Below are 24,556 nucleotides of genomic sequence, written 5' to 3' on the forward strand. Positions count from 1 at the left end.
TGGAATTTTTCTTAAACATATGCATTTTATACTCCTGTGGAAAATGAATACAACCAATTTAGATAATGTAATCTAATGTCTCTACTTGATAAACTTTAACTGAAAGTACGAATACAATACTATAAAAGTAATGTTGACAATATTTCCTCTCCGTGTGGTTAGTCTGTATACATGATTACTTTCTCTTGAAATTTTGTTTAGATTTCTGGCATGCTTATTCTGTTTTCTTAAAATAATATCCAACTCATATCCACCATGGAGCCACGTGATATAGATACACAAGGTGCGATTATGAAGTAATGAAGCCTATTTTTGGTGTGATTAAAAAAAGGAAAAACAGGATTTAAAAGTGTAAATATCAACCAACTGAAGCTGAATAAACCAATTCAAGTTTATAAAGATCTCAGCACAAATAAATCCCTGACTTATTTTTTCTTCTTTTTCAAAATACCCCTTGGATCTCTAGATGGCACCCCATTAAACACCATTTAGCTTTGTCAAAATTGAGGATCTTCAAGCCAACCTTAAAATAATAAAAAGATGTGCATTACCTAATAAATACATAGAACATGGTTTCCTCCAGATTTCTACTAAAAAAATTTTTTAAAGGTAAATTCTTTACATGTGTGGAAAAGAAATCCAAATGGAGTAAGTTTTGTCTATAAATTTTCATGGAAATCCCAATTGATCTTATAGGGGACAGGTAAAAGGACAAACAAAAATATATGTTAATGCATGTTTTCTTCTCAGGATAAAAAAAAATTATATATGTATATATAGATTTTTTTTTTTTTAAAGAGAGGGAATCTTCTTCATGTGTTAGTTTCTGCCAAGTGGAAAATGTTCTTTAAATGAACTTCTTAAACAAAAAGCATAGTCAATACATGAAGGGTTCAAAGGTTTTCATGAAGTAGGTTGAAAATAAATGATCCCTGACATATATTAAAAGACTTCTAACAAACCTGACCACATAAAAAAGTAAAACAACAAATCTACAATAGGTACAAATTATATACATTTATTTTTTAATAATTTTAAATAACACTCTTGTATAAATTCTTTCATATATTCAAATCATACACAAATTTAGAAATGCATCATGAAGCCTAGTACAGCAGATATATGAGACACGTTTTTAAAGTTTGCGTTAGGATTTTAGGGACATAAATACAAGTTTAATGTTTCAGAAACATTCCCTAACTGCTTTGGCTGAAATTTAACATATTACAGAGTGCTTGTGCCTAGCATTAAAACTTGACTTTAAGTCATTGAGCTTTTGGATTGACTTAGATCTGAAGCTCTGGGCTCACATTCTAGGGCTGCTGTCAAAGTTTTTCCGTACGCACAACTAACAAGTAAGAAAGATTCCTGATTGACTTTGAAAACGCATAATTTTAATGATCCATAACTTTTAGATGATTTGATATTATTTGACTTCTTCAGATGAGTCAGTGTGTTCTCAGTGATTTTCCCTTTGATATCGTCATCAGCCCAGGGTTAAAGAGAAACCTGCATTAACCTTCCACTACTCCCTTAAAAAAATCCCTTGCACACACCAAACTCATTTTAGCTCCTGAGCTCCTTACTACAAAGATCATAACAGACCAAAGGTTCATGCATGAGATAAAAAATGTTTCCCTTGCTCTAATGATTACTGTGGGTTGCGTTTTACTTCTCTGAGCTTTTTTATCAGAGAGCTTTCCTTGAGATGTATAAATTCAACTCCTACCCACATACCCCAAAATATACCAACCAAGGGATGTTCATTGTAAGTGTTTACTATGTGTCCTATCTGTATAGGACCAAAGTGCATGATCTAATTAATAACCCAGTTCCAACTACTGAAGCTGTCAAGAGGAAGTACTGGTGCTTTTAGCTCTCTACCTCTAAAACAGCACAAGAAGGGCTAACTGTCCTGAAGGCACTCAGCTGACCAAAATGAACCAGAGGAGTCACTGAGTGTTGCTTTAATGGTCAAACTTCCTGGGAATATTCAAGCTAAAGAGTGGCAATGTAATTTCAGGCTTCTACAAATTCTCTCCAAAAAGTCTCTCTCTTCCCACCACATGACCGTTCTGCGCTCCTCTCTTAAAATCCAGGTATTCCTGGGAAGATTAACAATCAGGCCCATATGACTTAAGTATAAATGAAGTTTAGCTTTTATTACCATTTTTCTTTATAACTGGAGAAATTCCATTAATAGGAGAGCTCTGTTTGCTAGAGGGTAGAGGGAGGGAGGGGAAAGTCAGGGAGGACAAAGACATACTTAACAACATTATCTAGGGCATCTAACTAGCAGAGATATATATGGGCTTACTAAAATGAATTAAAGATAAAAGCATCGCTTAATAGCAGTCCGTTTCTGTCATTTATCAATAAGATTCAATCAGCCTTATTTTCAAAAAAACACGCTTCTAAACCTTAGAAAAAATTATTTCCATATCGGGCTTTCTAAAGGACTGATGGGATCCAGCTGCTGGATACCACTGCTCACAGGGATCGTGCCTTTAGAGGAATGGATATTGTGCAGTGCATCCCGTACTGTTTTCCTAGTCTGACTGCAGTGGTACATCACTTCGTAAGTGATCTACATTTTAGAGCAAAATTATTTCCACAAGCAAAAAGCTGGGGACACTAAAGTGTATTTATAAAAATTTGTAAGACCTTAATTTGTTTCCATTGGGAAAAATTAAGAACATGACCTAGGAGATATTAACAAGTATTTAAAGATAATCATTCTTTCTGATTCAATTTTTGCAATACCTTTTAAGGTCTGTTGCAAGGAATTGCTACATAGACAAAATCCTGACTATTTTGCTTTGGCTCTAGACTCCAACAAACACTCCTTTCTTGATTGGGATAACTTCTGTTTGACAAGCATTTATTTCTCACTGTCCCCAAATCCTAACTTTTTGGGGGTAGGGTATCTGGAAAGGGCCTGGTGGCACAAAGCGCTCTGCTGCTACTCAAAAGGCTGGTGGTTCGGACCCACCCGGAAGGAGAAAGACCTGGTGATCTGTTCCCATAAAGACTGGCCTAGAAAACTCTATGGGGCAGTTCTACTCTGCCACGTGGGGTTGCTATGAATAGGGATCGACTTGATGGCACCTAATAACAACAACAACGGGGTATCTGGGAGGAAGGCGGATCTGTAGAATTGTACAGTGCAGTGCACGGTCTGTACAGGCATATGCAGCAGCCGCTAGGGAAAGCAGGTTCTCCCTTCCTGCTAGGAAGGATAGCCCAAAAAACCAAACCTGTTGCTGTTAAGTAGATTCCGACTGATAGGAAAGATAAGTTCATTTTAATGAAGTACAAGCTGGCAGTACTGTTTTCGTATCTCTAATAACAGCTCCAGATAGTAAACCTCCTGTCCTTCAAGCTGCACAGCCCTAGGTTGCATCTTGTCCTTAAAAAAATTTAGAAACATCCACAGATGGGACCCTTCCTCCCAGCCTTCTTGTGTCGTGACCAGGCAATTTCTGCATTAGAATACAGTGGAAAGAACATGTGCTTTGGAGTTAGGAGTCCTGATTCCAGGCCTAATAATGACACACACTGTGCAGCTTGAGCAAGATACTGAACCTCAGTCTCCTTATCTGTAAAACGGGGACAATAATCACTTCCTCAGGGGTCTATGGTGAGGAACAAAGGACACACATATAGAAAAGTGCTTTGCAAACTGCAAGGGGCTATAGAAATATTAAATAATTTTAAGGTACTGTAATGCAATATCTACTTTTGTGAGCAATGGCCAAATACGCAGAGCACCCCAGGTTATCAGAAGTAGATTATCTGCTTGTACATTCTTCAGAGCATCCTCCCTAAACCCTGAGAACAATTTATGGGTTTTTTTTACAGAAGGATGATCAAATTCCAGAATTTTCTCTGGGGAAGTTAGGCAATGGTGTCAACTTGAATGTCCTAGGTCTAAGCTAATAAGAAGTCTTCACTCTTTTTTTTTAACCACTTCACAGTTTGCTGCTCCTCCTAATACATAACTGTATTTGACTTCTGGCTGCCTTCTCTGGCTCACTTAATCCACAATCTGTTGATATCACAATAGATGAGAACAACAGTGCATGGCCTCTAGGGAAAAACTATATCTAAAAGCAAGGGCTAACTACACATACCCAACTACAGAGGTACTCTCTAATCAGACAAGAAGATAGGAGACCTGTAGCACCTCTGAGAGACAGGACACACCTTGTGGCAAATGAGTAACAAGCTATGCTGAAATAGAGGAAGGGCTATGGGGCGGGGGGAATATAAACATTTCACAGGCATGAAAACCGGGGATTCCCAAGTGATATGACGGCTTTTCTTTTCTTTTTTGGAATGAAAATATTTCTAATTCCTTTGGAAGACTATTTTTTGTGTATAGGAAAAAAACTTTTTAAAATGGGGATATGTTTCACATTAATCTATGTAAAGGTTAACTCTTACACAGGGTGGCTAGTGTCTAATTGGGTGAGTAGTTTGGGGAGTATGGCCTGTGTCCCAGCTTAGCAATCATTGACTTCAAACTCTATTGCTTGAATCTATACCCTTTATAAGTCAAAGGGTATATAACTCTACTTTTGGATTGAGAAAAAGAAAGAAAGATTAGAAACATTCAACCTCACAAATTTCAGCAATGTCCAAAGAGAGACTAAAAATGACTGGTGCTCACCAGAGTCCCAGCTCTAGCAATATTGCCATCCATTTTACAGTATTTTAACCAATCCAATCCTAATATTTTCTTTTTACATTGTCATTAACTGCTGTACAAATAAATTCCAGATAAAATATGACATAATTTTTTTTTACAAATAGATACAAATGTTGACCAAATATGCTCATTAACTATGTACACCTTATTTCTCTAGGGGCAGGGATATTCCTTATTTTTAGACGATTGGTCATTTACACTGAGACCCTGAGGAGGACCACCAGCTTCCTGCTCCTGGATGCTGCCTTCATTCTCTCCCTATCCTTAGAAGCTTACCCTGTGCTTTAATCCCATCATTGAGCAAGAATCCTGGAAAAATCAAGCCCTTCTAAAGATCTTCTTGGGACTTTTCTGCCCCTATTCTACAAATGATCAAGATTGCTTATTGTGATACAGTCTGGAAATAGCTTTTCCTCAATGACATCTTTTAATACAGAAAAATCAGTATCATCCCTGACCCTCCTTTTAAACAATGTGTTTCAGGAATGGAGATGAAGTCTTCCAGCAGTCCTTTCCCTCTGCACATTCATCATCCTGTTATAGGTGGTTTGGTGAACACTTCCCCAAGGGTCTATTCGGAGGTCAAAGTGAATTTGGGCTGCAGAATGTGGTTCGGCTTTTCTATACACCCATGTGGTTTGGTACAAAAATATACTTTACTTCAAGTCCTTAACAACAGTGAATGCTTCAGATCTTCATGGCAAAACTGTAAGTACCAGGCTAAGTGCATTACAAATTTGTACCTGAAAATTTCAGATGCACTATTTGCCTTTGCTTTCTCAGCAGACTATCCAGGCTTTGTCTGGTCCAAAGGCTGATGCTGTCTTAATATGCACTGTGGTTTAACAATCCAGTAGAATATTCCTATTTCCTCAGGCTTTGTAGTTATGCATGGGTGTCGTCAGGGTGAGTTGCCCATTGGGAGCCACTTCATTGCCATCGTCTTCCAACAATCCTGACACATCTGCATTGGGAATGCTGTCATGGTAGCTGCTGAAACTGATATTATCTTCTTTCAGCTCGATGGTCCAAAAGGGGGCATTCAGTTTTCGGTTTTGATACTCCCGGTACATATACACAGCCCCCACAAATCCCATTAGCAGTACCACCACAATGATGATGACTGTCAAAATGATGATGTTAAATTGGGTCCATGATACATCAGCTAAAGCTGAAGTACTGTTTTCAGAAGAGCTTACTGAAAAGATAGTCTGCAGGGTTGTAGGGGTAAATGTACTATTTATAACAGGGGTGGGCACTGATGTGGTCAAAGAGGCATTGGAAACCAAAATGGTAGAACCTTCAGGTGTTGGAACAATAACTTCTGAAAATAAAAAACAGAGAATGAAATGTAAAAGACAAAATTATTTAGTTTCGAGAAACAATAAAAGAAATACACATGGGAGTGGAAGTTGATGTGGGATGTTGATATGAAACTCTGCTTTAAGGTAATACAAGTTAAAGACAATTTTTAAAGACATGATAAGAATCAGGGTCTGGAAAGCTAGGCTACTATATTCACAGCAATATTATTCGCCAATATGTATACCATCTATATTAAAATCTTTGGGAAAATCCCAATGTTGCAATTTTCCACCCTTCTTTACTCTTGGATGGATTAGTACAAGTTCCTGAAAAGGCAGTAAATATGTCACTACTGAGTTCTAGATTACTTGGCTAAAAATGACAGGGATAGATGACAATCATTTGAACTAAGTCCAACATGTCCGATAGCATTTCACAAGGGTGAAATTCTCCTCAAATGAGGTGAAAACAAAATAGGAAAAACTGTGTTTCTAGTTATATCTGAAAAACACGATTTAAATGTCCAAAGTTGATGTCAGCCATGTGAAAAAACAGTCTTCCTTTAGTGCCATGTGTACTTCTTCCTTTGCATAGATTATAGCTATTTTATAATTAAGCTACCTGTACCTCTAATGGCTGCATACCTTAGTGGAAAGATCAAAGGCTTTGGAATCAAACAGAACTGTGTGGCTATAGACAAGCCAATATTTTTAAACTTGAGGTTCTTTATCTGTAAAATGAGAATAATAATATCTACTTTTCAGAGCTGGGAAGGATTAAATGAAATAATGTACTATACAAACATTATCACACTTAATATTTTGCAGTACCTGGCACATAGTGGGCACTCAAAAAAATGATTACTATTTATTATTAACATTCATTCAGCATCTATTAGGATATCAAAGAGTAGTTTGTAGAAGACCATAGTCTAATCTTTCTGTGACCTAATAAATCCTGAATGTCTCTAATTCATCCTGAACTTACAATCATCATTAATTTTTATGTAAACTCTTATTTAACTTGCCTGTAAGAAACATTTTTCTATATAAATAACTTTTTCTTTTAAAAACCAAAATCAAAAGGATTTTTAAATACTTAAGTGTCCAAATGATTATTATTTATTGTTTTCTCCACCATACATGGGGAAACTTAGGCCCAAAGTTAGGACAGATGCTAGAATAAACTCTAGTTTCTCAGGGGAACTTCTAACCAGATTATAGGTCCCTGCTTGGAAAGACCTTTGATGATCACTGAAAGTGATGAGAATACAGAAAGCAAAGAATAAAAAAAAGATAGAACTTTTAAATTATCAACAACAGCAACAACGATAAAAAAAAAAAAAGATGAAGAGAAAATGTAAGAATGCTGCAATGACTTTGACTTGGTCCTCAAATTTCTGGAGTTCACTGTGGTGTGTCAGGAGAGCAGCAGGAAAGGAAGAAAACCTCTTTAGGCAAATATCTATCAAAATCTATTTCCAGAAATCTCTTCTGGTGGGATTGGAAGATTTTACAAAGTTAAAGGTAGCTGTCCTGAAATTTTCATTGCTAGGCTTAGATATTAAATTTACAACCTTAGGTGAAGTTTTACCTTTCTTGATGCAATTTCCCTCGAGGTCTCGAACATAACCTTCTAGGCAGTTCTCACACCAAAACCCAGTGGTGTTATGGAGGCAGTTGATGCATTCGCCACTCTCAGGCTTGCAAATCTTTGGAGTTTTAACTGGGTCCACGTGGTCATGACATTGGCACTTTATACAGATGCTGTCAGAATTGTAATAGCCATTTTCACATTTATTGCAGTTCCAGCCTGTGTAACCATCTTTACACTGGACACATTTAGGTTCCAATTCACCCAATTCTAAAAGAGACAGAACACCAATATAATTTAGTACAGTCTAAGTTACAATTAAAAATGCAAAACAACTACTAGTCCTAAAAAAAGGTTTACAAACCTTTTGTTCATTCTATTCATACTACTGATTTTAAACAGCTTAATTGACATGTATTTCACGTATCATACAACTCACACATTTAAAATGTACAATTCAATGCTTTTTAGTATAGTCAGAGCTCTGCAACTGAGAAAGGATATTAATTTACCATTCACTAGGGTCGCTATGAGTCAGAATTGACTCAATGGCAACAGGTTTGGGTTTTTCCGGTTTTATGGGGCCCTGGTGATGCAGTGGTTAAGAGCTCGGCTGTTAACCAAAAGGTCCGCAGTTCAAATCCACCAGCTGCTCCTTGGAAGCCCTGTGGGGCAGTTCTACTCTGTCCTATGGGTCACTATGAGTCGGAATTGAATCAACGGCAATGGGTTTGGTTTTCGGTTTTACCCAAACACCTACCCAAATGGTAGGGTGATCTAAAGTAAATTACTAAACTCTAGACCTCAGTTTCCCATCTTCAAAATAAAGGGATTGAACCAGGTGACACTTAGATTGCTTTCAGCAATAAAAGATGGCAGTTGAATGACTTAACACCCATTCAAACAATGGTAGACAAAAAAAAAAAAAAAAAAACACTCAACAAAAGAGCATATTCCTTCTTTAGGAGCCTATAGCTCACACAGGCATATTTTGCAGCATTTTTGTGTTGCAACACACTATAACAACAATAATTAATGTGAAAAATGCTTATTAAAAATAGATTGTAGCTCTCGATCATTAGCCATTACAGAAATGCAGATTAAAATTACGATGAGATTCCATCTCACTCCAACAAGGCTGGCATTAATCCAAAAAACACAAAATAATAAATGTTGGAGAGGCTGCGGAGAGATTGGAACTCTTATACACTGCTGGTGGGAATGTAAAATGGTACAACCACTTTGGAAATCTATCTGGCGTTATCTTAAACAGTTAGAAATAGAACTACCATACAACCCAGAAATCCCACTCCTCGGAATACACTCTAGAGAAACAAGAGCCTTCACACAAACAGATATATGCACACCCATGTTTATTGCAGCTCTGTTTACAATAGCAAAAAGCTGGAAGCAACCAAGGTGTCCATCAACAGATGAATGGGTAAATAAATTGTGGTATATTCACACAATGGAATACTACGCATCGATAAAGAACAGTGACGAATCTGTCAAACATTTCATAACATGGAGGAACCTGGAAGGCATTATGCTGAGCGAAATCAGTCAGAGGCAAAAGGACAAATATTGTATAAGACCACTATTATAAGATCTTGAGAAACAGTATAAACTGAGAAGAACACATACTTTTGTGGTTACGAGGGGAGGAGGGAGGGAGGGAGGGAGAGGGTGTTTTTACTGATTAATTAGCTGAAAAGAACTGCTTTAGGTGAAGGGAAGGACAACACTCAATACATGGAAGGTCAGCTCAACTGGACTGCACTGGACCAAAAGCAAAGAAGCTTCCGGGATAAAATGAATGCTTCAAAGGTCAGCGGAGCAAGAGCGGGGGTTTGGGAACCATGGTTTGAGGGGACTTCTAAGTCAACTGGCAAAATAATTCTATTATGAAAACATTCTGCATCCCACTTTGAAATGTGGTGTCTGGGGTCTTAAAAGCTAACAAGCGGCCATCTAACATGCATCAACTGGTCTCAACCCACCTGGAGCAAAGGAAAATGAAGAACACCAAGGTCACACGACAACTAAGAGCCCAAGAGACAGAGAGGGCCACATGAATCAGAGACCTACATTATCCTGAGAACAGAAGAATTAGTTGGTGCCCAGCCACAATCGATGACTGCCCTGACAGGGAGCACAACAGAGAACCCCTGAGGGAGCAGGAGATAAGTGGGATGCAGACCCCAAATTCTCATAAAAAGACCATACTTAATGGTCTGGATGTGACTAGAGGAATCCCGGCGGGCATGGTCCCCAAACCTTCTGTTGGCACAGGACGGGAACCATCCCCGAAGACAATTCATTAGACATGAAAGGAACTGGACAGAGGGTGGGAGAGAGATGCTGATGAAGAGTGAGCTAATAATATCAGGTGGACACTTGAGATTGTGTTGGCATCTCCTGTCTGGAGGGGGGATGGGAGGATAGAGAGAGTTGGAGGCTGCCAAAGTTTTCATGAAAGGAGAGACTGGAAGGGTTGACTCATTAGGGGGAGAGCAAGTGGGAGTAAGGAGTAAGATGTATATCAACTTATATGTGACAGACTGACTTGATTTGTAAACGTTCACTTGAAGCTCAATAAAAGTTAATAAAAAGAGGCAGGGCCAAGATGGCGGACTAGGTGGACGCTACCGCGGATTCCTCTTGTAACAAAGACTCGGAAAAACAAGTGAATTGATCACATACATAACAATCTACGAACCCTGAACAACACACACAGATTTAGAGACGGAGAATGAACAAATATGGGGAGGCAGCGATTGTTTTCAGAGCCTGGAGCCAGCGTACCAGTCAGCGGATTTTCTGGAAAAACTAGTTTCCCAGCGATGGCTCAGAGACAGCAGTCCATATCAAACCACTTAAAGAAGCAGACCATGACAGCTTCTCCAACCCCCCAAACAAAAGAATCAAAATCTTTCCCAAATGAAGATACAATCCTGGAATTATCAGATACACAATATAAAAAACTAATTTACAGAATGCTTCAAGACATCACAAACGAAATAAGGCAAACTGCAGAAAAAGCCAAGGAACACACCAATAAAACTGTTGAAGAACTCAAAAAGATTATTCAAGAACATAGTGGAAAAATTAATAAGTTGCAAGAATCCATAGGGAGACAGCATGTAGAAATCCAAAAGATTAACAATAAAATTACAGAATTAGACAACGCAATAGGAAGTCAGAGGAGCAGACTCGAGCAATTAGAATGCAGACTGGGACATCTGGAGGACCAGAGAATCAACACCAACATAGCTGAAAAAAAATCAGATAAAAGAATTTTAAAAAATGAAGAAACCCTAAGAATCATGTGGGACTCTATCAAGAAGGATAACTTGCGGGTGACTGGAGTCCCAGAACAGGGAGGGGGGACAGAAAACACAGAGAAAATAGTTGAAGAACTCCTGACAGAAAACTTCCCTGACATCATGAAAGACGAAAGGATAGCTATCCAAGATGCTCATCGAACCCCATTTAAGATTGATCCAAAAAGAAAAACACCAAGACATATTATCATCAAACTCGCCAAAACCAAAGATAAACAGAAAATTTTAAAAGCAGCCAGGGAGAAAAGAAAGGTTTCCTTCAAGGGAGAATCAATAAGAATAAGTTCAGACTACTCAGCAGAAACCATGCAGGCAAGAAGGGAATGGGACGACATATACAGAGCACTGAAGGAAAAAAACTGCCAGCCAAGGATCATATATCCAGCAAAACTCTCTCTGAAATATGAAGGCGAAATTAAGATATTTACAGATAAACACAAGTTTAGAGAATTTGCAAAAACCAAACCAAAGCTACAAGAAATACTAAAGGATATTGTTTGGTCAGAAAACCAATATATCAGATACCAGCACAATACAAGGTCACAAAACAGAATGTCCTGATATCAACTCAAATAGGGAAATCACAAAAACAAACAAATTAAGATTAATTAAAAAATAAATAAATAAAAATAATACACATAACAGGGGATCATGGAAGTCAGTAGGTAAAAGATCACAATAATCAAAAAGAGGGACTAAATACAGGAGGCATTGAACTGCCAGATGGAGAGTGATACAAGGCAATATAGAACGATACAAGTTAGGTTTTTACTTAGAAAAATACTGGTAAATAATAAGGTAACCACAAAAAGGTATAACAACTCCATAACTCAAGATAAAAAAAAAAAAAAAAACAAGATAAAAGCCAAGAAAAACGTAACGACTCAACCAACATAAAGTCAAACACTATGAAAATGAGGATCTCACAATTTACTAAGAAAAACGTCTCAGCACAAAAAAGTATGTGGAAAAACGAAATTGCCAACAACACACATGAAAAGACATCAAAATGACAGCACTAAAAACTTATTTATCTATAATTACACTGAATGTAAATGGACTAAATGCACCAATAAAGAGACAGAGAGTCACGGACTGGATAAAGAAACACGATCCATCTATATGCTGCCTACAAGAGACACACCTTAGACTTAGAGTCACAAACAAACTAAAACTCAAAGGATGGAAAAAAATATATCAAGCAAACAATAAGCAAAAAAGAAGAGGAGTAGCAATATTAATTTCTGACAAAATAGACTTTAGACTTAAATCCACCACAAAGGATAAAGAAGGACACTATATAATGATAAAAGGGACAATTGATCAGGAAGACATAACCATATTAAATATTTATGTACCCAATGACAGGGCTGCAAGATACATAAATCAAATTTTAACAGAATTGAAAAGTGAGATAGACACCTCCACAATTATAGTAGGAGACTTCAACACACCACTTTCGGAGAAGGACAGGACATCCAGTAAGAAGCTCAACAGAGACACGGAAGACCTACTTACAGCAATCAACCAACTTGACCTCATTGACTTATACAGAACTCTCCACCCAACTGCTGCAAAGTATACTTTTTTTTCTAGCGCACATGGAACATTCTCTAGAATAGACCACATATTAGGTCATAAAACAAACCTTTGCAGAATCCAAAACATCGAAATATTACAAAGCATCTTCTCAGACCACGAGGCAATAAAACTAGAAATCAATAACAGAAAAACTAGGGAAAAGAAATCAAATACTTGGAAAATGAACAATACCCTCCTGAAAAAAGACTGGGTTATAGAAGACATCAAGGAGGGAATAAGGAAATTCATAGAATGCAACGAGAATGAAAATACTTCCTATCAAAACCTCTGGGACACAGCAAAAGCAGTGCTCAGACGCCAATTTATATCGATAAATGCACACATACAAAAAGAAGAAAGAGCCAAAATCAGAGAACTGTCCCTACAACTTGAACAAATAAAAAGTGAGCAACAAGAGAACCCATCAGGCACCAGAAGAAAACAAATAATAAAAATTAGAGCTGAACTAAACGAATTAGAGAACAGAAAAACAATTGAAAGAATTAACAAAGCCAAAAGCTGGTTCTTTGAAAAAATTAACAAAATTGATAAACCATTGGCTAGACTGACTAAAGACATACCGGAAAGGAAACAAATAACCCGAATAAGAAACAAGAAGGACCACATCACAACAGAACCAAATGAAATTAAAAGAATCATTTCAGATTACTACGAAAAATTGTACTCTAACAAATTTGAAAACCTAGAAGAAATGGATGAATTCTTGGAAAAACACTACCTACCTAAACTAACACATTCAGAAGTAGAACAACTAAATAGACCCATAACAAAAAAAGAGATTGAAACGGTAATCAAAAAACTTCCAACAAAAAAAAGCCCTGGCCCGGACGGCTTCACTGCAGAGTTCTATCAAACTTTCAGAGAAGAGTTAACACCACTACTACTGAAGGTATTTCAAAGCATAGAAAAGGACGGAATACTACCCAACTCATTCTATGAAGCCACCATCTCCCTGATACCAAAACCAGGTAAAGACATTACAAAAAAAGAAAATTATAGACCTATAACCCTCATGAACATTGATGCAAAAATCCTCAACAAAATTCTAGCCAATAGAATCCAACAACACATCAAAAAAATAATTCACCCTGATCAAGTGGGATTTATACCAGGTATGCAAGGCTGGTTTCATATCAGAAAAACCATTAATGTAATCCATCACATAAATAAAACCAAAGATAAAAACCACATGATCTTATCAATTGATGCAGAAAAGGCATTTGACAAAGTCCAACACCCATTTATGATAAAAACTCTTACCAAAATAGGAATTGAAGGAAAATTCCTCAACATAATAAAGGGCATCTATGCAAAGCCAACAGCCAATATCACTCTAAATGGAGAGAACCTGAAAGCATTTCCCTTGAGAACGGGAACCAGACAAGGATGCCCTTTATCACCGCTCTTATTCAACATCGTACTTGAAGTCCTAGCCAGGGCAATTAGGCTAGACAAAGAAATAAAGGGTATCCAGATTGGCAAGGAGGAAGTAAAGTTATCACTATTTGCAGATGACATGATCTTATACACAGAAAACCCTAAGGAATCCTCCAGAAAACTACTGAAACTAATAGAAGAGTTTGGCAGAATCTCAGGTTATAAAATAAACATACAAAAATCACTTGGATTCCTCTACATCAACAAAAAGAACACCGAAGAGGAAATAACCAAATCAATACCATTCACAGTAGCCCCCAAGAAGATAAAATACTTAGGAATAAATCTTACCAAGGATGTAAAAGACCTATACAAAGAAAACTACAAAGCTCTACTACAAGAAATTCAAAAGGACATACTTAAGTGGAAAAACATACCTTGCTCATGGATAGTAAAAATGTCTATTCTACCAAAAGCCATCTATACATATAACACACTTCCGATCCAAATTTCAATGTCATATTTTAAGGGGATAGAGAAACAAATCACCAATTTCATATGGAAGGGAAAGAAGCCCCGTATAAGCAAAGCACTACTAAAAAAGAAGAAGAAAGTGGGAGGCCTCACTCTACCTGATTTCAGAACCTATTATACAGCCACAGTAGTCAAAACAGCCTGGTACTGGTACAACAACAGGCACATAGACCAATGGAACAGAATTGAGAACCCAGATATAAATCCATCCAGCTGATATTTGACAAAGGACCAGTGTCAGTTAATTGGGGAAAAGATAGTCTTTTTAACAAATGGTGCTGGCATAACTGGATATCCATTTGCAAAAGAATGAAACAGGACCCATACCTCACACCATGCACAAAAACTAACTCCAAGTGGATCAAAGACCTAAACATAAAGACTAAAACGATAAAGATCATGGAAGAAAAAATAGGGACAACCCTAGGAGCCCTAATACAAGGCATAAACAGAATACAAAACATTACCAAAAATGATGAAGAGAAACCAGATAACTGGGAGCTCCTAAAAATCAAACACCTATGCTCATCCAAAGACTTCACCAAAAGAGTAAAAAGACCACCTACAGACTGGGAAAGAATTTTCAGCTGTGACATCTCAGACCAGCGCCTGATCTCTAAAATCTACATGATTCTGTCAAAACTCAACCACAAAAAGACAAACAACCCAATCAAGAAGTGGGCTAAGGATATGAACACACACTTCACTAAAGAAGATATTCAGGCAACCAACAGATACATGAGAAAATGCTCTCGATCATTAGCCATTACAGAAATGCAAATTAAAACTACGATGAGATTCCATCTCACACCAACAAGGCTGGCATTAATCCAAAAAACACAAAATAATAAATGTTGGAGAGGCTGCGGAGAGATTGGAACTCTTATACACTGCTGGTGGGAATGTAAAATGGTACAACCACTTTGGAAATCTATCTGGCGTTATCTTAAACAGTTAGAAATAGAACTACCATACAACCCAGAAATCCCACTCCTCGGAATATACCCTAGAGAAACAAGAGCCTTCACACAAACAGATATATGCACACCCATGTTTATTGCAGCTCTGTTTACAATAGCAAAAAGCTGGAAGCAACCAAGGTGTCCATCAACAGATGAATGGGTAAATAAATTGTGGTATATTCACACAATGGAATACTACGCATCGATAAAGAACAGTGACGAATCTGTCAAACATTTCATAACATGGAGGAACCTGGAAGGCATTATGCTGAGCGAAATTAGTCAGAGGCAAAAGGACAAATATCGTATAAGACCACTATTATTAGATCTTGAGAAATAGTAAAAACTGAGAAGAACACATACTTTTGTGGTTACGAAGGGGGGAGGGAGGGAGGGAGGGAGGGAGAGGGTTTTTTATTGATTAATCAGTAGATAAGAACTGCTTTGGGTGAAGGGAAAGACAACACTCAATACATGGAAGGTCAGCTCAATTGGACTGGACCAAAAGCAAAGAAGTTTCCAGGATAAAATGAATGCTTCAAAGGTCAGCGGAGCTGGGGCGGAGGTCTCGGGAACATGGTTTGAGGGGACTTCTAAGTCAATTGGCAAAATAATTCTAGTATGAAAACATTCTGCACCCCACTTTGAAATGTGTCATCTGGGGTCTTAAATGCTAACAAGCGGCCATCTAAGATGCATCAATTGGTCTCAACCCACCTGGAACAAAGGAAAATGAAGAACACCAAGGTCACACGACAACTAAAAGCCCAAGAGACAGAAAGGGCCACATGAACCAGAGACCTACATCATCCTGAGACCAGAAGAACTAGTTGGTGCCCGGCCACAATCGATGACTGCCCTGACAGGGAGCACAATAGAGAACTCCTGAGGGAACAGGAGATCAGTGGGATGCAGACCCCAAATTCTCATAAAAAGACCATACTTAATGATCTGACTGAGACTAGAGGAATCCCGGCAGCCATGCTCCCTGGACCTTCTGTTGGCACAGGACAGGAATCATCCCCGAAGACAACTCATCAGACATGAAAGGGACTGGTCAGTGGGTGGGAGAGAGATGCTGATGAAGAGTGAGCTAATTATATCAGGTGGTCACTTGAGAGTGTGTTGGCAACTCTTGTCTGGAGGGGGGATGGGAGGAGAGAGGGAGAGGGAAGCTGGCAAAATTGTCACGAAAGGAGAGACTGAAAGGGCTGACTCAAGAGGGGGAGAGCAAGTGGGAGTACGGAGTAAGATGTATGTAAACTTATATGTGACAGACTGATTGGATTTGTAAATGTTCACTTGAAGCTTAATAAAAGTTAATTAAAAAAAAAAAAAAAGAATGTTGCTGCCCTAACTTGTACGAACTCCCTACTTGTAAACCCCTTTAAAAGTAGCCTGCCTCCCCACCATTGGCAAGCAGTCTTGGCAACAGCAGCTCTGACTAACTCCTTTTCCTTGTACAATGAAATAAACATGCCTTTCCTGTCAAAAAAAAGAAAGTAATGATAATAAATGTTTATAGATTCAAAAAAAAAAAAAATAGATTGTAGATTGATGCAGAGAAGGCATTTGACAAAGTCCAACACCCATTCGTGACAAAAACTCTCTGCAAAGTAGGAATAGAAGGAAAATTCCTTAACATAATAAAGAACATTTATACAAAGCCAACAACCAACACCATTGTAAATGGAGAGAGTCTGAAAGCATTCCCCTGGAGAACAGGAACCAGACGAGGATGCCCTTTTTTACTACTCTTATTCAACATTGTGCTGGAGGTCCTAGCCAGAGCAATTAGGTTAGATAAAGAAATAAAGGACATCCAGATTGGTAAGGAAGAAGTAAAAGTATATCGACTTGCAGATGACATGATCTTATATAGAAAACCCTAAAGAATCCTCAAGAAAACTACTGAACTAATAGAAGATTTCAGGATACAAGATAAACATATAAAAATCAGTTGGATTCTTCTACACGAACAGAACAGCAAAGAGGAAATCACCAAATCAATACCATTTACCATAGCCCCCAAGAAGATAAAATACTTAGGAACAAATCTAACTAGAGATGTAAAAGACCTATATGAAGAAAACTACAAGGCACTACTGCAAGAAACCAAAAGAGACCTACGTAAGTGGAAAACATACCTTGCTCATGGATAGGAAGACTCAACATTGTAAAAATGTCTATTATACCAAAAATGATCTATAGATATAATGCAATTCAAATCCAAATTCCAATGACTTTTTTTTAATGAGATAGAGAAACAAATCACCTACTTCATAGGGAAGGGAAAGAGGCCCTGGGTAAGTAAAGCATTACTGAACAAAGAACAAAGTTGGAGGTCTCACAGTACCTGATTTTAGGACATATTATACCACCACACTAGTCAAAACAGCCTGGTACTGGTACAACAACAGATACATATGGAACAGATACAATGGAACAGAATTGAGAATCCAGACAAAAATCTATCCACATATGAGCAGCTGATATTTGACAAAGGCCCAAAGTCAGTTAAATGGGGAAAAGACAGTCTTTTTTTAATAAATGGTGCTGGCATAACAGGATGTCCATCTGCAAAAAAATGAAACAAGACCCATACCTCACATCATGTACAAAAACTAATTCAAAATGGATCAAAGACCTAAATACAAAATCTAAAACGAATAAAGATCACAGAAAAAAAAATTGGGACAACGCCAGGAGCCCTAATACATGGCATAAACAGTATAAAAAATATTACTAACAATGCACCAACACCAGAAGAGAAACTAGATAACTGGGAGCTCCTAAAAATCAAACACCTGTGCTCATCAAAGACTTCACCAAAAGCGTAAAAAGATTACCTACAGACTGCGAAAAAGTTTTTAGCTGTGACAATTCCAGTCAGCATCTGATCTCTAAAATCTATATGATACTGCAAAAACTCAACAACAAAAAGACAACCCAATTAAAAAATGAGCAAAGGGTATGAACAGGCACTTCACCAAAGAATACATTGACGCAGCTAACAGATACATGAGCAAATGTTCAGAATCATTAGCAATTAGAGAAATGCAGATCAAAACTACAATGAGATACTATCTCACTCCAACAAGGCTGACATTAATCCAAAAAAACACAAAATAATAAATGTTGGAGAGATTGGAACACTTATACATGGCTGGTGAGAATGTAAAATGGTGCAACCACTTTGGAAATCGATTTGGCACTTCCTTAAAAAGCTAGAAATAGAACTACCATACGATCCAGCAATCCCACTCCTTGAAATATGTCCTAGAGAAATAAGAGCCTTTACACAAACAGATATATGCACACCCATGTTCACTGCAGCACTGTTTTACAATAGCAAAAAGATGGAAGCAACCAAAGTGCGCATCAACAGATTGAGTGGATAAATAAATCATGGTATGTTCACACAATGGAATACTACAGATGGATGAAGAACAATGATGAATCTGTGAAACATTTCATAACATGGAGGAATCTGGGAGGCATTACGCCAAATGAAATTAGTCAGTTGTAAAAGGACAAATACTCTACGAGACCACTATTATAAGAACTCGAGAAATAGTTTAAACACTGAAGAAAATATTCTTTGATGGTTATGAGGGTGGGGAGGAAGAGGGGTATTCTCTAATTAGATAGTAGACAAGAATTATTTTAGATGAAGGGAAAGACAACACAAAATACGGAGAAGTCACTACAACTGAACTAAACTAAAAGCAGCTTCCCGAATAAACCAAATGCTTCAAAGACCAGGGTAGCAGGGGAGGGGGTCTGGGGACCATGGTTTCAGGGGACATCTAAGTCAATTGGCATAATAAAATCTATTAAGAAAACACCTGCATCCCACTTCGGAGAGTGGCATCTGGGGTCTTAAACACTAGCAAGCGGCCATCTAAGATGCATCAATTGGTCTCAACCCACCTGGAGCAAAGGAAAATGAAGAACACCAAAGACACAAGGTAATTATGAGCCCAAGAGACAGAAAGGGCCACATAAACCAGAGCCTACAACAGCCTGAGACCAGAAGAACTAGATGGTGCCCAGCTACAACCAATGACTGCCCTGACACGGAACACAACAGAGAATCCCTGATGGAGCAGGTAAGCAGTGGGATGAAGACCTCAAATTCTCATAAAAAAGGATCAGACTTAGTGGTCTAGCTGAGACTGGAAGGACTCCGGAGGTCATGGCCCCCAGAACTTCTGTTAGCCCAAGACTGGAACTATTCCCAAAGCCAACTCCTCAGACAGGGGTTGGACTAGACTATAAGACAGAAAATGATACTGGGGAGGAGTAAGCTTCTTGGCTCAAGTAGACACACGAGACTGTGTAGGCAGCTCCTGTCTGGAGGGGAGATGAGAAGGCAGATGGGGACAGAAGCTGGCTGAAAGGACATGGGGAATACAGGGTGGAGAGAAGGGGTGTGCTATCTCATTAGGGGGAGAGCAATTAGGAGTACATAGCAAGGTGTGTATACATTTTTGTATGAGAGACTGGCTTGATATGTGAACTTTCACTTGAAGCACAATAAAAAAAAAAAAAGAAAATAGATTGAAGGATTGAAATCAAGGTTTGTAAAAGTCTTTCATGTACAGACCAACTAGACTTCAAGACATGACATTCAAAAGCCCTGCCCCATGTTCTACTCCCTCCACCTTTTACTATGTTTCTGCCATTTCTAACTAGCTCCTTGATCAAACAAGTTGTTTTAATATTTCTGTGCCTTTCCTCATAACAATCCCTTTATCTGAAACATCCTTCCTTCTCCTGGCCATCTGCTAAATGCCAACATTCATCACAAGACTCAGATTTTATATCACCTCATCTCTGAAGCCTTTGTTGATATTCCCCCACTGCAGAGAGAGAAATTGTTCTCACTTTTCTGCATCCACTGTAGTACATAGGGAAACACTGGTGGCGTAGTGGCTAAGAGCTACGGCTACCAACCAAAAGGTCGGCAGTTAAAATCCACCAGGTGCTCCTTGGAAACCCTATGGGTCTGTTCTACGCTGTCCTACAGGATTGCTGAGTCAAAATCGACTCGACAGCAACAGGTGGTAGTGCATAAATCCATGACATTCGGCACTGCACTTGCTTGTTTGTATGTTAGTCTCTCCATTAGAAACTGTGAAGTCTGACAGCATTAAACTATCCGAATCAACTCAGTACTTCCTACCCCGAGTCTACAGTGTGAGCTCAATATGTGCTTTGGAATGCATGGATGCCAAATTGGACTTGTCAAGACCCTGTTCAATCTTTGGCATTGATTTCCTATCTACCTCTACGTGGGTACTTTTCTAGATGTCCAAATCTACACTCTTCAAGGCCCATTTCAAACGTCACCTTCTCCGTGAAGACCTCTCTGTATCTCCCAGTAGGATCCTCCCACCTCTAAACTCTCATCACTCTAGTTTTGTACCTCTGACCAGTTTCCACCCTGGGTTACAGTTACCTCCCTTTCTACAACATGAGCTCCTGAAGGTTAGGAACCAGGTCTTCATTCTCTTGTCATTATCCAAAGCACCTAGAATAGAGCTTGCACATAGTAAATGGTCTCTATGCATATTGGATTTGTTAAAAATGCCTTTTTAAAAGCCAACTAAATAAAGGCTAAATATAAAATCAATGGTATAATTGAAAAATACAGTATGATTAAGCAAGTTATATAATGCCAGCATGTCAGATTTAAGTTTTGGCACGTATTTCCCTGATATAAAGACTAATTTGAAGATTACTTTTTTGAACATGGATCCTAATAAGACTTGTAGGCCCCTTAGAGTTTTGAAATAACATAGTTGAGAACAGGAAAAAAAAAATCTATTATTACTGTCAATTCATTTACAAAATAAAATAGGTCTAATGTATAATAATTTCATGATTAATATTCTTTTCCTTTAATGACATTTCTGGTAACCATTAGATACTACATAAAAATATGATAAAGTCAAGTTATCCCACAGTTGAGATAAAATAAACCTAATGTTAATATAAAAGAACTGAAGTCAATAAAAATTTGAGTAGCCTGTCATATATATTCAGTGGAAGGTGTACTGGCCTAGCAATCAGGAAAAAATTAATTCTAGTCCCAGTTCTATTATTTAGTAGCTGTATGACCATGACTATAGAGACTGAACACATTGGTTTTCCTTTTTTTTTTTTTTTTAGGTGAAGAACATTCCTTCCCACCCCAAATAAAACTTTGCTTATTACCCAATATGTAAAAAAGATAACTGCTATTATGTTTGAAGGAAGAGATAGAAATCTCAAACCCCCTTCTACTCCTCTTACTACTCACTTCAACTAAGATGAAACCATGAAGCAACTCAAAGTAAACCTAGGGTTCCCAGAAATACAATAAAAAACCATTGGATGAAATGCTCATTCCAGCTCCAATCCTCTACACAAGCGCTTTTTTCCAGACATTTTTCTAATCCATAATTTTGTTTAGTTGTTACAATTCTTAAAAAGCCTTAGGATGAGATCCAGATTTTTCAAAACCTGTACTTTGATGCCCAAAACTTTCAGTAAAAAGAAAAAAGGAATCACCTTGAAAACAGATAATCTGAGGGTGGGGAAGGTAGTGAGTTAATTCTTGGGACAGGTTAGGGAACTTTGCATGAAAGTAGAGATGAAATGAGATTGGTCTGGTATGGTTAATTACTGAGAGTGGATGATGGGTATAGGAGATTGATTATATTGATTATATTCTCTCTACTTATTTATTTTTTTTTTTAAAGTGTACCTCTAAGAATATTATATACAATCCCTCATCTGTCAGTTTGTTGTACTGTGGTGGCTTGCATGTTGCTGTGATGCTGGAGGCTATGCCACCAGTATTTCAAATACCAGCAGGGTCACCCATGGGGGACAGTTTTCAGTGGAGCTTCCAGACTAAAACATACTAGGAGGAAAGACCTGGTGATCTACTTCTGAAAAAAAATTGCCAGTGAAAATCTTATGAGTAGCGGCAAAACATTGTCTGATATAGTGCTGGAAGATGAGCCCCTCAGGTTGGAAGGCACTCAAAATACAGCTGAGGAAGAGCTGCCTCCTTGGAATTGACCTTAATGAATCTAACGGATGGAGTAGTTTTCGGGACCTTCATTTGCTGATGTGGCATGACTCAAAATGAGAACAAACAGCAGTAAACATTCATTAGTAACTAGAATGTGGAAAGTATGAAGTATGAATCAAGGAAAATTGGAAGTTGTCAAAAATGAAATCAAATGCTTGAAGATTGATATCCTAGGCATTAGTGAGCTGAAATGGACTGGTATTGGCCATTTTAAATCAGACAGTCATATGGTCTACTATGCCTGGAATGACAAACTGAAGAGGAACAGTGTCACATTTGTTGTCAAAGAGAACATTTCAAGATGTGTTCTGAAGTACAATGCTGTCAGTGACAGGATAATATCCATACGAAGAAGACCAGTTAATTCCATTATTTTTCAAATTTACACACTAACTACTAAAACCAAAGAGGAAGAAATTGAAGATTTCTACCAACTTCTGCAGTCCGAAATTGATCAAACATGCAATCAAGATGCATTGATAATTACTGATGATGGGAATGCAAAAGTTGAAAACAAAGAAGAAGGATCAGTAGTTGGAAAATATGGCTTTGGTGATAGAAATGATGCCGGAGATCACATGAGAGAATTTGCATGACCAACACCTGGTCATTGGAAATATATCTTTTCAACAACATAAATAGTGACTATACAAGTTTATAGTCCCTGGGAAAGGCAGAAATTGAACACAAAATCAAAGGATTTCAAGCATACTGCTTTTGTTAGGCATTATCTTTCCATAAAAAGGCTTCTAACTTTTAAAATTTATCATATGGCAGTGAATTAATTCACTTATTCAAAAATCATTTACAAAGCAACTATCATAAGGCAGGCCCTGTATTCAAAAGAAAGGCAAAGGACTAATATAATTTTAGCTCTTATTTAAAATTTCTATGAAATTCTAAAATCTTAAATTCTTTGACATTAACAGCATGTTGATATGCTTATAAAAATAAAAAATCCACTACAGTATCCTGATATTGTGGAAACAGACTTAGATTTAATACGCAATATTATTTTTCATTTTCCTGACTCCAGATAGCACTCCTTCTAATTTATCCTAAATGGTTAATATGCACTCACATACATGGTGATAATTAATAAGGTACAGCACCTCTTTTAGTAAAAATCGTCTGACATTCATTCCCATGTAGAACAGAACTCCCTTCTTTTTCGCCCCACCATATCCTATATATACATTTGCTATTTTTAGTGCTTTATTTATGTGTTTTTCTCTCCCTAGTAGACTGTAAACTCCTTTAGAACAAGGGTAACTTTTAATTCTTTATATCTTTGAATCCCCTGCCTAGCACAATGGCAAGCACGCCCTAGGTGCTCCATAACCACTTGCAGAATAAAACAGACCTTCCTATTAAAAGAGAAACACTTCAGTTCCCATTACCCAGTGCAGTAATCAGCTTTCAAGATGACCTTTAATAATCCCCACCTCCTGGTATTCACACCCTCGTGTAGTCTCCTCCCACACTGACTAGGGCAGACACATGTAATCAATAGGATATTGAGATAATGACATTCTATGATTTCAGAGGCTAGGTCATAAAATACACTGCAGCTTTCATCTTGATCTTTCTTGGATCATTTGATCTAGGGAAAGCTAGTTGTCATGTTGTAGGACATTCAAATAGCCCTATGAAGAGGTACACATGTTGAGAAATCAGCCCTCTGCCTTTAGCAAGCCATCTTGGAAGTGGATTCTCCAGCCCTGATCAAGCCTTCAAATAACTGCAGCCCTGCCTGACACATCTTGATTACAACTTCATGAGAGACCCCAAGCTACCACAAGCAACAAAAGAAAAGGTAGATAAATATAACTTCATCAAAATTGAAAACATTTGTGCTACAAAGGATACCACTAAGAAAGTTAAAAAACAATCTTCAGAATGAGAAAAAATATTTGCAAATCAATATATGATAAGGAACTTCTATCTTCTATCTATCTATCTATATACACACACTAGGTAGAATATATATATATCTATATACACACACTAGATAGTGTGTATATATATTCTATCTAGTGTG

At 37.7% G+C, this 24,556-nt stretch overlaps 1 protein-coding gene across 1 annotated transcript in view; it reads right to left on the reverse strand.

Annotated features, from left to right (window-relative positions):
* Positions 1 to 1,002: 1,002 nt before the first annotated feature.
* Positions 1,003 to 24,556, reverse strand: part of MEGF9 (multiple EGF like domains 9) — a 137,364-nt gene continuing 113,810 nt past the window's right edge. The window contains exons 5-6 of the mRNA XM_049895495.1: positions 7,610 to 7,879; positions 1,003 to 6,035 (exon numbers count right to left, since the gene is read on the reverse strand). Of these exons, the coding sequence (XP_049751452.1) occupies positions 5,584 to 6,035; positions 7,610 to 7,879 (722 nt within the window). The 3' untranslated portion in view covers positions 1,003 to 5,583. The remainder of the gene's footprint in view (positions 6,036 to 7,609; positions 7,880 to 24,556) is intronic.

The sequence above is a fragment of the Elephas maximus genome, chromosome 9 (genome assembly GCF_024166365.1).
Source record: "Elephas maximus indicus isolate mEleMax1 chromosome 9, mEleMax1 primary haplotype, whole genome shotgun sequence".
Taxonomy (NCBI): domain Eukaryota; kingdom Metazoa; phylum Chordata; class Mammalia; order Proboscidea; family Elephantidae; genus Elephas; species Elephas maximus.